Source organism: Bos javanicus, chromosome 9, assembly GCF_032452875.1.
Source record: "Bos javanicus breed banteng chromosome 9, ARS-OSU_banteng_1.0, whole genome shotgun sequence".
Lineage (NCBI taxonomy): Eukaryota > Metazoa > Chordata > Mammalia > Artiodactyla > Bovidae > Bos > Bos javanicus.
In genome coordinates, this window is record NC_083876.1 from 42626146 (window position 1) to 42639916 (window position 13771).

Sequence of the window (13771 nt, forward strand, 5' to 3'; positions counted from 1 at the left end):
TCAGTCTGCCTCCTGCTACAGCCACCACTGAAGGAACCTGCTTCCTGCAGGTGTAACCTGACAGCATCTTTCCCCATATGCACTGCATACATCTCACATTCTGCTCTTGAGTTCCTCTGACTCTGACTCAGGGTGGGACATCTGCTAGCGCTCACAGGGCAGCTTAGAGATGCAAGGGACTGAGGTTCCAAGGGGGAAATATGGACCAATAGGCAGTGCAAGTGGGTTGATAACTGCTCCTCTCTTGCATCAAGCTGATAATTATGAAGTGTATTCTACATAGCAACTCAAGGAGTCCCCTCAGGCTTGAGGCCTTTTTTGCGCACTGTGACTAAGTAACGACTAACTGAAGAACACCCTTGTATTGACGTGCTGTGTTTCACTCTCCTAGTCATCCGTTGCTGTTTCCTGAGATTTCTGTCCAAAATAAACCACCTTAAAGTAGGCCCTTGTCTCAGGTTCAGCTTTCAAGGGGGTAAACCAGGCTAAGACACCACTAAATATAATTCATACAGGGAAGGCAGGATAAATGCTCAATTCTTTCATTATATTGCAAATATTCAGAGTACTACCTTAGCTGTATCTAATAATAAGCTCTAGGATTTATATGTCATCAATGAATTTCAATCAGTTGTTGTCTTACTCTTTTTAGATACTCACATTGTCTTTTTTTCAACCAATGAAACTGTTAGTCACTTAGTCATGTCAGACTCTATGTGACCCCATGGACTGTAGCCTGCCAGGCTCCTCTGTCCATGGGATTCTCCAGGCAAGAATACTGGAATGGGTAGCTATTCCCTTCTTCAGGGGATCTTCCTGACCCAGGGATTGAACCTGGGTCTCCCACACTGCAGGCAGATTTTTTACTGTCTGAGCCTCCTTTATGTTGATAGCTTTTCCCCTTTGACTTGTCCCATTAGATTTTACACTTGAATAGCTTCTGGTACAACAGGATGTCCTAGCTGATTATGCACATTTCTAGCCCCAGACCTGATATCTGTCATTCCTCCAAAGATTGCCCTTCCTTTTAATAGGAAATGATGTATTGAAAGTACATATTATGAGCTAAAGGTGCTCATGGGTACATAATTATCATTACTTCTAGGCTTTTTCAGGGGATAAAGCAAGTAAATGTTTTTCTTCTTCAATAAATGTAAAACTTTTCTTTTGGGGACATAAGAAACTTTTTTTTCCCCTGAAAAGTACATAACTTATTTTTTTAAAATTCATTTTATTGAAGTATAGTTGATTTACAATATTGTGTTAATTTCTGCTGTACAGTGAAGTGATTCAGTTATACACACACACACACACACACACATTCTTTTCCAGTGTGGTTTATTACAGGATATTGAATATAGTTCCCTGTGCTGTGCAGTGGGACCTTGTTGTTTATCCATCCTATACATAATAGTTTGCATTTACTAATCCCAAACTCCTAATCCTTCCCTCCCCACCCCACCTCGACAGCTACAAGTGTGTTCTCTATATCTGTGAGTCTGTTTCTAAGAAACATTTTAGAAAAGGAAAAATCATAAGTTCATAGAATTTTCAATTTACTTTTAATCTTACATGGATTCTTTGAAAATCATCCCTAACAACTCTAACATTAGTATTTACTGATAATATACAAGAAAAATTTGAAAGTAATATTTCTACTAGCAATAAGACACTGAACAAAATTTAAAACTTCTATAAATTATTTATATAATTAGATAAATTTATATAATTATATAAATAGATAAATCTATCCCAAGAACATATTCCTCCATGAATATACAGTGAAAACACTATTTTCTAAAGTGATTAAATTATTTACTTGGTGTGATTATGCCACCAACTTAATATACAGTTAGGTGATTTACTTCAGTTGTTTTCAAGTTTTAGGTACCACATTTTTCTTTTGCATTTAAAATTATTTTGAATATAAGAATAAAGTCTATATATATGATTCTAAAGTCAGAACTATACAGTCAAGGTCTATTCATCAGAGTAGTTTGCTTCCATGCCTGTCTTCTCCACCTGTGTTCCCCTATCCCAAATGTATGCAATATATATTTATAGTTCACCTATCTTATAAAAAAGTATACTATACTATTCTGCCCGTTGGTTGTGTTTTTATTGTTATCTAAAGCCAATGTGTATTCTGGAGACCACTCCACATCAGTGTAAAGAGATCATCTTTTTCAGAGTTGCATAGTGTGTTTCATTGTATGGATCTACCCCAGTTTATTCAACTAGTCCCTTACTTATGGTTATTTGGTTTGTTTCCAGTCTTTGCTGTTGTTGTTGTTATTGTTGTTTCCAATCTTTTGCTAACACAAATAATATTGCAGTGAATACATTTGTGCATAAGTCACATATAAATGTGGTTCCTAAAACTTGAAAACAACTGAAGTAAATCACCTAACTGTATATTAAGTTGGTGGCATAATCACACCAATTAAATTTTATTCATATAAAGTGACTTATGCACAAATGTATTCACTGCAATATTATTTGTGTTAGCAAAAGATTGGAAACAACAATAACAACAACAACAAAAAAGATTGGAAACAAACCAAATAACCATAAGTAAGGGACTAGTTGAATAAACTGGGGTAGATCCATACAATGAAACACACTATGCAATTCTGAAAAAGATAATCTCTTTACACTGATGTGGAGTGGTCTCCAGAATATACAGTATATAAATATATGGGCTTCCCTGGTAGCTCAGAGGTTAAAGCGTCTGCCTGCAATGCAGGAGACCTGGGTTTGATCCCTGGGTCGGGAAGATTCCCCTGGAGAAGGAAATGGCAACCCACTCCAGTATTCTTGCCTGGAGAATCCCATGGACGGAGGAGCCTGGTGGGCTACAGTCCACAGAGTCGCAGAGTCGGACACGACTGAGTGACTTCACTTTCACTTTCATGTAAATATATGGGTTTCCCACGTGGCGCTAGTGGTAAAGAACCCACCTGCCAATGCAGGAGACTTAAGAAACAGGTTCAATCCCTGGGTCTGGAAGATCCCCTGGAGGAGGATTCCATGGCAACCGACTCTAGTGTTCTTGCCTAGGAAATCCCGGATAGAGGAGCCTGGCAAGCTATAGTCTGTAGGATCACAAAGGGTTGGACATGACTGAAGCGACTTAGTATGCATGCATTTAAATGTATATATAATTTTGCTTCAGTTCAGTTCAGTTCAGTCTCTCAGTCGTGTCTGACTCTTTGCGACCCCATGAATTGCAGCACGCAGGGCCTTCCTGTCCATCGCCAACTCCCGGAGTTCACTCAGACTCCTGTCCATCGAGTCGATGGTGATGCCATCCAGCCATCTCATCCTCTGTTGTCCCCTTCTCCTCCTGCCCCCAATCCCTCCCAGCATCAGAGTCTTTTCCAATGAGTCAACTCTTTGCATGAGGTGGCCAAGTACTGGAGTTTCAGCTTTAGCATCATTCCTTCCAAAGAACACCCAGGACTGATCTCCTTTAGAATGGACTGATTGGATCTCCTTGCAGTCCAAGGGACTCTCAAGAGTCTTCTCCAACACCACAGTTCAAAAGCATCAATTCTTTGGCGCTCTGCCTTCTTCACAGTCCAACTCTCACATCTACATGACTACTGGAAAAACCATAGCCTCGACTAGACGAACCTTTGTTGGCAAAGTAATGTCTCTGCTTTTGAATATGCTATCTAGGTTGGTCATAACTTTCCTTCCAAGGAGTAAGCATCTTTTAATTTCATGGCTGCAATCACCATCTGCAATGATTTTGGACCCCCTGAAAATAAAGTCTGACACTGTTTCCACTGTTTCCCCCTCTATTTCCCATGAAGTGATGGGACCAGATGCCATGATCTTAGTTTTCTGAATGTTGAGCTTTAAGCCAACTTTTTCACTCTCCTCTTTCACTTTCATCAAGAGGCTTTTGAGTTCCTCTTCACTTTCTGCCATAAGGGTGGTGTCATCTGCATATCTGAGGTTATTGTTATTTCTCCCGGCAATCTTGATTCCAGCTTGTGTTTCTTCCAGCCCAGCGTTTCTCATGATGTACTCTGCATATAGGTTAAATAAGCAGAGTGACAATATACAGCCTTGACATACTCCTTTTCCTATTTGGAACCAGTTGTTCCATGTCCAGTTCTAATTGTTGCTTCCTGACCTGCATATAGGTTTCTCAAGAGGCAGGTCAGGTGGTCTGGGATTCCCATCTCTTTCAGAATTTTCCACAGTTTATTGTGATCCACACAGTCAAAGGCTTTGGCATACTCAATAAAGCAGAAATAGATGTTTTTCTGGAGCTCTCTTGCTTTTTCCATGATCCAGCGGATGTTAGTAACTTGATCTCTGGTTCCTCTGCCTTTTCTAAAACCAGCTTGAACATCAGGAAGTTCACCGTTCACATATTGCTGAAGCCTGGCTTGGAGAATTTTGAGCATTAATTTACTAGTGTGTGAGATGAGTGCAATTGTGTTGTAATTTTGCTAGGGATTATCATTTCCCTTCCACAGGTGCTGTTTACACAGCGTTTTACATTCTTACTCGAAATATGTGCCATCCCTGTTCTCCAGCCTGCCAACTCAGTAGGTGGTCAAACTTTTTGATTTTTGCTAATCTGATTACTTGCCTCCTTTTATTCTGCCCTAAGATATATGTCATGCTTTCATCTACTTTTGGAAGAACTCTGTTAGCATAAACAATAGGTGATTGTAATGAGGGTAATGGGAGGGTGGCTATACTGTCCCTATGTATTTCCACTCACCTAATCATGGAAATGCCAAAGCCCAAAGCACACACCATCTGTGTTAAGACCTTGTATTTCCAAAAGCTGGTTTGGGTTTCCAGACAAAGTAAAGGACAACAAATATGACCTCACTTCTTTCTAAGGTCAGGAGAATGCAGAGAGGACAGGAAGTGAAGTTCACTGGCACTTTACCAGGTTCAGGATCCCGAGAAAGATGAAGGAGGAACTGTGGTCATCTTTTGTCAGGTTTCTGTCTCCAGAACAATCCCAAAGCCAAGGAGGAGCCATCCCTGGGTATGGGTGCTTTCCACAGAGTGTGGCATGACTATTCTTTCACCTGCAGGGCTGCCTACACCCAGGACCTCTTCTTTTGCCGCCTTGTAGGAGGAGTAAATGTCATGGATAGAAATTTTTTTCTTTCAGCAGCTCCCATTTCTCTATATTCTCATGGGCAATTTTGCCCCCCAGGTCACATTTGGCCAGGTCCTCAGACAAATTTGGAGAGAGGCACTCCTGACATCTAGTGAGTAGAAGCAAAGAATGCTGCAAAACATCTAGTATGCACAGGATAGCCTTCGCCTCCCAGCCCCCTGCCTCCCCTAACAAAGCCTTATCTGGTTCAAAAAGTCATTAATGCCAAAGTAAGGAACCCTGCTGTATTCTTCCTTTATGCACACATTCACAGACATCCTCAAAGTGACTGTAATCTGTGGCAGGGGAAGGGCAGAGTCACAGAGACTCCCTGTCTTTGCACCTCCAAAAATCAGTGGCAATTTAGAAATCTCTTTATTCAAACTCTAAGGAGTTATGTATTTATCTGGAAGATTAAATAACAAATACCATTTTAATCTTCTAAAAACTGATAATCATTAGGTATAATGCAACCTTTTAACTGTAAGAATAAAGAAAAGTGCTATTTATTTAAAGTAAATGGGACTGAAAGTCCCATGAATAATCAAAAACTTGGTTAATAGAGTATGACCAGAGAATAATGCACTTGGCTTCTGTGGAGAAATTAAAGTACATGCTGTGAATTGGTATTAAGGAAATTGCATGAAAAGTTAGTCTTAAAGTACCATGATCCTGAGGCAACAGCCTCAGGTGCACAATATATCACATTCAGTCTTTATCTCCCTTCATTTTTTCCTGACTTCTTTCACCTTGGATAACCCAGATGCTCAGACTTTGGAACTTTTGAGAATGGTAAGGTAGCTCACTCTCCACATTTATTTTCATCTAGAACAGACCTAAATTTTATTGCCAAGAGGCTATTATCTCTTTCACACGAATTGTTTTTGAACTTTGGCTTGCCTTATTTATTTACTGGGCATAGACTGTTTTTAATACTTCTGAGCATAATTCATTTACCTAAAATGTACCCCTGAAAAGTTATGCCTAAACTGAATTTTTGGAAATAAAAATTTTAAATCACAAGGGAAATTTGCCATTCAAAGGGAGTCTGAGGCTAAATCTTTTAAGAGAAAAGCATCTTTTGTACAAAGCAAATAATAACTCTTTAATTTGCCCGATTTTAAGTCTGAATTTTTTTTAATGTAGCCCAAGTCTTACCCAGTATTATGCATGATGCTAATTTAAAAAATATCAATCATGAATTTTAAAAGATTTTGAAAGTTAACGAACATTTTACAAGCTATTTTTTAGGGTGTAAAATTCAATGATACATCTTTATTACTAACAAGGGTTTGTTAATACTTGTTTTGGGTGATGAGAAAGGGAGTAGGATGCTAGGCATACCTGATATAAGAATAGGCAGCATTATAGAGCCACACTGACAGAGCGAGAAGAGTGGTTGGTAACCTGTTACTTAAACAGTAACGTTATGACTAAGAGCATGGATTCAGAAACCAGATTGCCTGGGTATAGTATCCTGCCTAGTGTGGCCTTAGGCAATTTACACTACGTGGCTGTGCCTAAGTTTCCTCATATGAAACACAGAGAATGCCAATATTATTTACTTAATGGGGTTGATCTGAGGATTAAATGAGCTAATACATGAGTTGTAAATGAAAGCACTAGAGTAGATGATAATTATGGATCTGATGGGCAAAGTTCAGCTTCTCTGTACATCGGTGCTGAATTGAATCTCAGAGACAGAGTTCTGAGGGAAGTAGAAAAGGATAGCTTCATTACTTTGCCAGGCAAAAGGGGGGCGACAGTGGGCTAATGCCCTCAGAACCATGTGTCCCAACTTGGAGAAGATAGTGGGACGTTTTATTGTAATTGTTCAAAGAGGGTGTGATCAGCTCGTGGACATTCTTCTGATGGGTTGGTGGTGAGGTGAGTAGGAGTCAGCATCAACAATCTTCAGGTACAACTGGTCATCTACATGCTTGGGGGCAGCATACCATTGTTAATCTTTAACTTCTTCCACCTGGAGGGGGTTTCAGTGTCTGCAAAATAGCTCTAAGATACTGTTATGTGTATCCATTGATGGGGAAACAGGGCCTTTGCTCTTGACTGTTTCTCCCTAGTTTTGTATCCCTTCCCTTCCCTAATTAACAGCTACTTAAATCTGCACGTTGGAGCTCAGGGAAGGTCTTGGTTGTTGTTGTTGAGTGGTGTCTGACTCCTTTTGACCCCATGGACTGCAGCACGTCAGACTTTCCTGCCCTTCACTATCTCCTGGTGGTGGTGGTGGTTGAGTCACTAAGTCATGTTTGACTCTTGCAATCCCATCTACTGTAGCTGGCTAGGCTTCTCTATCCATGGGATTTTCCAGGCAAGAATACTGGAGTGGTTTGCCATTTCCTTCTCCAGGGGATCTTCCCATCCCAGGGATTGAACCTAGGTCTCCTGCACAGCAGGCAGATTCTTTACCAACTAAGCTACCAAGGAATGCCATCCATCCATTTCATCCTCTGTTGCCCCTTTTTCTCCTGCCCTCAACCTTTCTCAGCATCAGTTTCTTTTCGAATGAGTCGGCTCTTTGCATCAGGTGGCCAAAGGATTGGAGCTTCAGCTTCAGTATCAGTCCTTCTGATGAATATTCAGGGTTGATTTCCTTTAAGATTCACTGGTTGGATCTCCCTCCTGTCCAAGGGACTCTTAAGTGTCTTCTCCCGCATCACAATTCAAAAGCATCAATTCTTCAGCGTTCAGCCTTCTTAATAATCCAACTCTCCCATCCGTACATGACTACTGGAAAAAAACATAGCTTTGACTATATGGACCTTTGTCAGTGAAGTGATGTCTGCTTTTTAATATGCTCTCTAGTTTTCATAGCTTTTCTTCCAAGGACCAAGGGTCTTTTAATTTCATGACTGCAATCACCATCTGCAGTGATTTTGGAGCCCAAGAAAATAAAATCTGTCACTATTTCTATTGTTTCCCCGTCTATTTGCCATGAAGTGATGGGATTGGATGCCATGACCTTAATTTTTTGAATGTTGAGTTTTAAGCCATATTTTTCACTCTCCTCTTTAACCCTCATCAAGAGGTTCTTTAGTTCCTTTTCACTTTCTGCCATTAGAATGGTATAAGCTGCATATCTGAGGTCGATATGTCTCCTGGCAATCTTCATTCCAGTTTGTGCTTTATCCAGCCTGGCATTTCACATGATGTACTCTGCATATAAGTTAATTTTGCAGAGTGACAATATATAGCTTCGACATAATCCTTTCCCAATTTTGAACTAGTGCGTTGTGCCATATCTGGTTCTAACTGGAACTTCTTGATCTGCATACAGACTTCTCAGGAGGCAAGTAAGGTGGTCTGATATTCCTATCTTTTAAGAATTTTCCACAGTTTGTTGTGATCCACACAGTCAAAGGCTTTAGTGTAGTCAATGAAGCAGATATTTTTCTGGAATTCCTTTGCTTTTTCTATGATCCAGTGGATATTGGCAATTTGATCTCTGGTTCCTCTGCCTTTTCTAAATCCAGGTTGTACATCTGGAATTTCTCAGTTCATGTACTGCTGAAGACTAGCTTGAAGGATTTTGAGCAAGACCTTGCTAGCATGTGGAATGAGAGCAATTGTACAGTAGTTTGAATATTCTTTGGCATTGCCTTTGTTTGGGGTTTAAATGAAATCTGACTTTTTCCAGTCCTGTGGTCACCGCTGAGTTTTCCAAATTTGTTGACACATTGAGTGCAGCACTTCAATAGAATCATCTTTTAGGATTTGAAATAGCTCAGCTGGAATTCCATCACCTCCACGAGCTTTGTAATAATGTTTGCTATGAATGAAAGCTGTTTCCTATAATTTAAAAAAAATAGGGGACACAAAGGCTTTGTGCCCAGGAATCCCACAGGGCTCTGCTCTGTATCAGATCCTCCATGGTGAGGGAGTACATCCTTCTAGAAGTGCCTGTCTGCACCCTTTCAGGAGGCACAGCTGGTTCTGCCTGAGCTGCACACAGGGGAACCCAAGGTTCAGCGAGGAGCCAGAAGCAAGGACCCAGGACAGACCCTGGGGAAATAAAAAACAAAAAACACCGTTTCTGCGAGGCCGTGCCACATTTCATAGGTTGGGCACAGATGATACGAGAGAGTGCCCTCACGCCCGTTCACTACCACTGCCAGAGTCTCAGGATAGCTTCCCAGAGGAACTGGCGCTTCGGCTCCATCCCTTTCTCCAGGGAGGGCTGGGGGCCAGCAAAAGACACTTAGCAGACACCAACCCTGGTTCAGAACACATATTTATGCGTGCCTACTCCGTGGTGGGCCCTGGGTATCCCACGATGAATCGGACTCTGCCCAAACTCCAGGGGCTGGGACACCGCTCGCCCATCCCTGTCACCCTCCGCCCTGACAGGCCAGGAAGAGGTGGGAGGAGCTGAGGTTTGCACCCTACCCCGCCTTCCCGGGATCACCTCCAGAGCCCCGCCCCTCGGGGCGTCCGGGCTGCGCCGCAAAGTAGGGAAAATTCTTTGCTGCAGAACAGCCCGCCTCCGTCTTTACGGCAAGTCGTATTTCACTCCTCTAATATGGCGTTCCCCATTTAGGCAGCGGCCGTGGTTTCTACCATAGATGGATGTGGGCAGTGCTGGGTTGAGGGTGTTATGTGTGTAACCCAGACTGCGGGATCTGCAGTTAAAGTTCGTTTCTGGTCACGACTCCAAAAACCCACCCTCTTGAGGGTCAAGAATCGCCGCTTTTTTCTAGTTCCCGCAAGTTCCTCATCTGTCCCTGGCTTGTTCCCCGCGCCACCTCCGGACACCCTCAAGTCCCTGAAACCCTCAGACTCAAACTATGAGCCTTCGGCAGCTGCTTTTGCGCTTGCCCCGTTATCTTGGGGCCTCGGGTCCCCTGCGTGGCCCCCTCGACACCATCTCTTCGGTGATCTCCTGTCGTGGTCAGTCCTCCAGGTCCCCGGCCCAGTGGAACCAAGTGGTGTCAGAGGCGGAGAAGATCGTGGGCTACCCCACGTCCTTCATGAGCCTCCGTTGCCTGCTGAGCGACGAGCTCTGCAACATCGCTATGCAGGTGCGGAAGCTGGTGGGGACTCAGCACCCTCTGCTTACCACAGTCAGGTGAGCTACACCTTCGCCCTGACACACTCTCACCCACTCTAGTCCTTTTTTCTGGCCGATACACTTTTCCTGCCTCTCTCAGACTGCCTGTTTATTTCTTTTTACTCCTTAATTTCCTCAGCCATCCTAGACATTCGGTGTTGTGTCTTAGTCCACTCACCTTAACATACTTTTATTAATATTTGCGATGCAAGAATGAGAACACGTGCGATTTTCGCATTTTTGCTTCATGGCTATTAAAGGTGAAGTTGCCTCGGTGATTTGTGGAAACATCGAGTAGGGATGTGGGTTTGAGTCACTTCCTAGAAATAGTCTTTTAAACGTGGGATAGTTTTATTTTCGGTTCTGCATTATTCAGGAAGTCACCTCTAGAAAGAATGGGTTGGGGGGAGATAGGCCAAAAGTTTGGCAGTCATTTGCAACTTTTGTCTCAGGCTTGAAGTAGGAATTTATCCAGTCAGTATTCATTTTCCCTTGGGATTTTTATCACTTTATGCTGGACTGCTACTGTGAAACCTGCTTTTAGGACTTTAAGGACCACAGCTTTGGGTTCCATTTTAAAAAACCCCACCTTTATATTAACAATTGCAAACACATAGAAAAGTTGCAGGAATAAAATTAATAACATACTTTAATTATATTCACCTATTATACACACACACACACACACACACACACTATTCATGTATATGTAAATAAAATATATATACATACACATGTTTTTCCTGAATCGTTTGTGGTACATTTCATATGTCATTCCTTTACCCCTAAGTACGTCATTGTGTATTTCTTAAGCATAGGAATATTCTTTACATAACTCTAGTACAATAAGCAACTTACTTGTCCCCTAGGGAACATTTGGCAATGTATGGAAATGTTACAACTGGGCTGTGCTGCTGGTGTTTAATAGGTAAGAGGCCAGAGATGCTGTTAAACACCCTGCAGTGCCCAGGGCAACTCCCTACCGTGAAGAATTAGGTACACTAAAATGTCAGTAGTACCATTGTGGAGAAATCTTGGACAAAATTATCATTTTTATTAAAGAAAAAGCACAAACTTTTGAAATAATTGGAGGTTCACATGCAGTTGAAAGAAATACTATAGAGAGGTCCAATGTATCCTTTGCAGTTTTGTCCCACAAGCAGGATGTTGACACTGATACATTTCCATCACTACAAGGATCTCTCATATTGCTCTTTTATAGCTACCCTTACTTCCCTTTCTCTTGCTTTAATTTTTTATGAGACATCTGCTATTTCTTTGTTACTATAAAAGTTACCAAATAGCAATACCAAATAGCAGTAGTAGAGAGATTTTATTTCTTGGGCATCATTCCCAGTTATCAGGAATGTCATTTTATGAGTAGGTTAAACTTGTTTTGAAGCTGAAATGTTAATTCTCCAGAGATTCTAGATGGTACACACTCAGAACACACGGCATGTATCTTTTAAAGCTTAATAGTGAGAGGAATGAGCTTACCACCCAGTTGAAGAAATATAACTTTTATCAATCCTGTTGAAGCTATCTCTGTTCACTGGTTTATCTCCCTGATCCCCACTGAACTGAATTTTGTGTTTATTTTTCCTTTTTAAAGTTGCATGAGTGTTTTCTTAAATAGTAATGTGTCTAATAATGCTCATTTTTAAAATTTACAAATATTGTAGTTTATTGCATGTAGTCCTTTGTGACTTGCTTTTTAAATTTGTCATTGTTTCTAAGATTTATCCCTGTTGTGTTAACTATACTTTGTTAGTTTTTCACTGATGTGTGAGATTCTACTGTGTAAATACCATAGTCTTCTTTTGATCAGCATTTGTGTTGTTTGCAGTTTGTGGTGTTATGAAAAGTACTGCTGTGAATATCCTGAACATGTCTTCTGGTGTACTTGTCTTGAGAGAATAAAGGCGGGTATACACATGGTCAGCTTTAGGAGATAATAACAAATTGTTTTCCAAAGTCGTTATACCAGTTTACATTCTTACTAGCAGTATCTGACAGAGAAGGCAATGGCACCCCACTCCGGTACTCTTGCCTGGAAAATCCCATGGATGGAGGAGCCTGGAAGGCTGCAGTCCATGGGGTCGCTGAGGGTCGGACCCGACTGAGTGACTTCTCTTTCACTTTTCACTTTCATGCATTGGAGAAGGAAATGGCAATCCACTCCAGTGTTCTTGCCTGGAGAATCCCAGGGATGGGGGAGCCTAGTGGGCTGCCGTCTATGGGGTCGCACAGAGTTGGACACGACTGAAGCGACTTAGCAGCAGCAGCAGCAGCAGCAGTGTCTGAGTTCAAGTTACTCTGTGTTCTCACAATACATGAACCATGAAATGTCTTATTTTTTGCCAATCAAATAGTGGGTTTCTCTGTATGTGATGGGAATATGGTAGTGTTAGCAGTGGAGGATGTGGTAGTACAGTGAGCCCTCCAGATCTGTGAGTTCACAACCACACCCTGAACCAATTGTAGGTTCAATATTCAGTGGGGATGTTTCAGAAAGTCCCCCTGAAACAAAACTTGAGTTTGCTGTGCACCAGGAACTATTTTTATAGCACTAATATTGTATATACAACCATTTACATAGAATTGGCATTGTAAGTAATCTAGAGATGATTTAAAGTATAGGGGAAGATGTACCTTGGATTATACACAGATACTGTGAGGGACTTGAGAATCCTCAGATTTTGATATCCATGGGAGTTCCTGAATCTAATCCCCTTGGACTACATATTACATTGTGCATATGCATATTGTAGTGTCTATAATAAAGCATTGACATGAAAAGGGCAGAACTAGAAAAAGCCTTAGAAATGTGCATATTCTGAGAATTGCAGTTCATCTACTTGTCAGAGTATCAATTGGGGTCTTAGAGAAGACTCCTTCTGAGACCACCAGAGACACTCTAGATGAAAGCTTGTAAGACTAATGGCTCTGAAACTTTCCTGATTGTAGCCTCCCCTGCCTGCCTGTCCCTGATCTAATACAGTGAAAGAATTGGAGAAAGTTTCAGCGAAGCCATAGTAACATATGTGGATTACTTTATTTTGTAAGAAAAGGAGGAGTTAATCTGTATATAGTTTTGTTACATGTTTAAATTCTTTAAACAGTCTAAACTCACAGGCAGTCAGTGAACAAAAACCTTTTGGGGAGGTGATCCTGTATACACCTATTTCAGCAAAGAAGCAAGCATTTGATCCATAGGGTAGGCAGATTGTGGTTATTGTAAATTATAGCTAAAAACATGGATTAAGTAGCTATATTGTTTCACATGCTGCACCTTACTTTGTTGAAATCTTGTTGGCAAAGCATTGATAATTAAGACAGAGAGTATCTCAGTATGCTAGCCAAAGGACACAAAGACCCCATATAGTTAATATAGATAAGACCATAAAAAATTGGGTTTGGTAAATTCTTTTACTTAGTTCTGTTTTACATTTTGAGATTCCATTATTTACTTATATTGATATTCTGATCCCTTGGGTCATTTTACTTTTTGGGTAGATAAACACAGTGTATTAGGGATGAATCATATCTGATGGCCCTAAAATTTAGAT

The 13771-nt window shown here is 41.1% G+C and overlaps 1 protein-coding gene across 3 annotated transcripts in view; it reads left to right on the forward strand.

The window, feature by feature from the left end:
- The first annotated feature begins 9633 nt into the window (after positions 1–9633).
- PDSS2 (decaprenyl diphosphate synthase subunit 2) overlaps positions 9634–13771 on the forward strand; it is a 276054-nt gene continuing 271916 nt past the window's right edge. The window contains exon 1 of one of the 3 annotated variants that reach the window (XM_061427670.1): positions 9634–10220. In XM_061427670.1, coding sequence (XP_061283654.1) covers positions 9940–10220 — 281 coding nt within the window. In that variant the 5' untranslated portion in view covers positions 9634–9939. The remainder of the gene's footprint in view (positions 10221–13771) is intronic. The other 2 variants (XM_061427671.1, XM_061427669.1) reach the window with 2 other exon arrangements.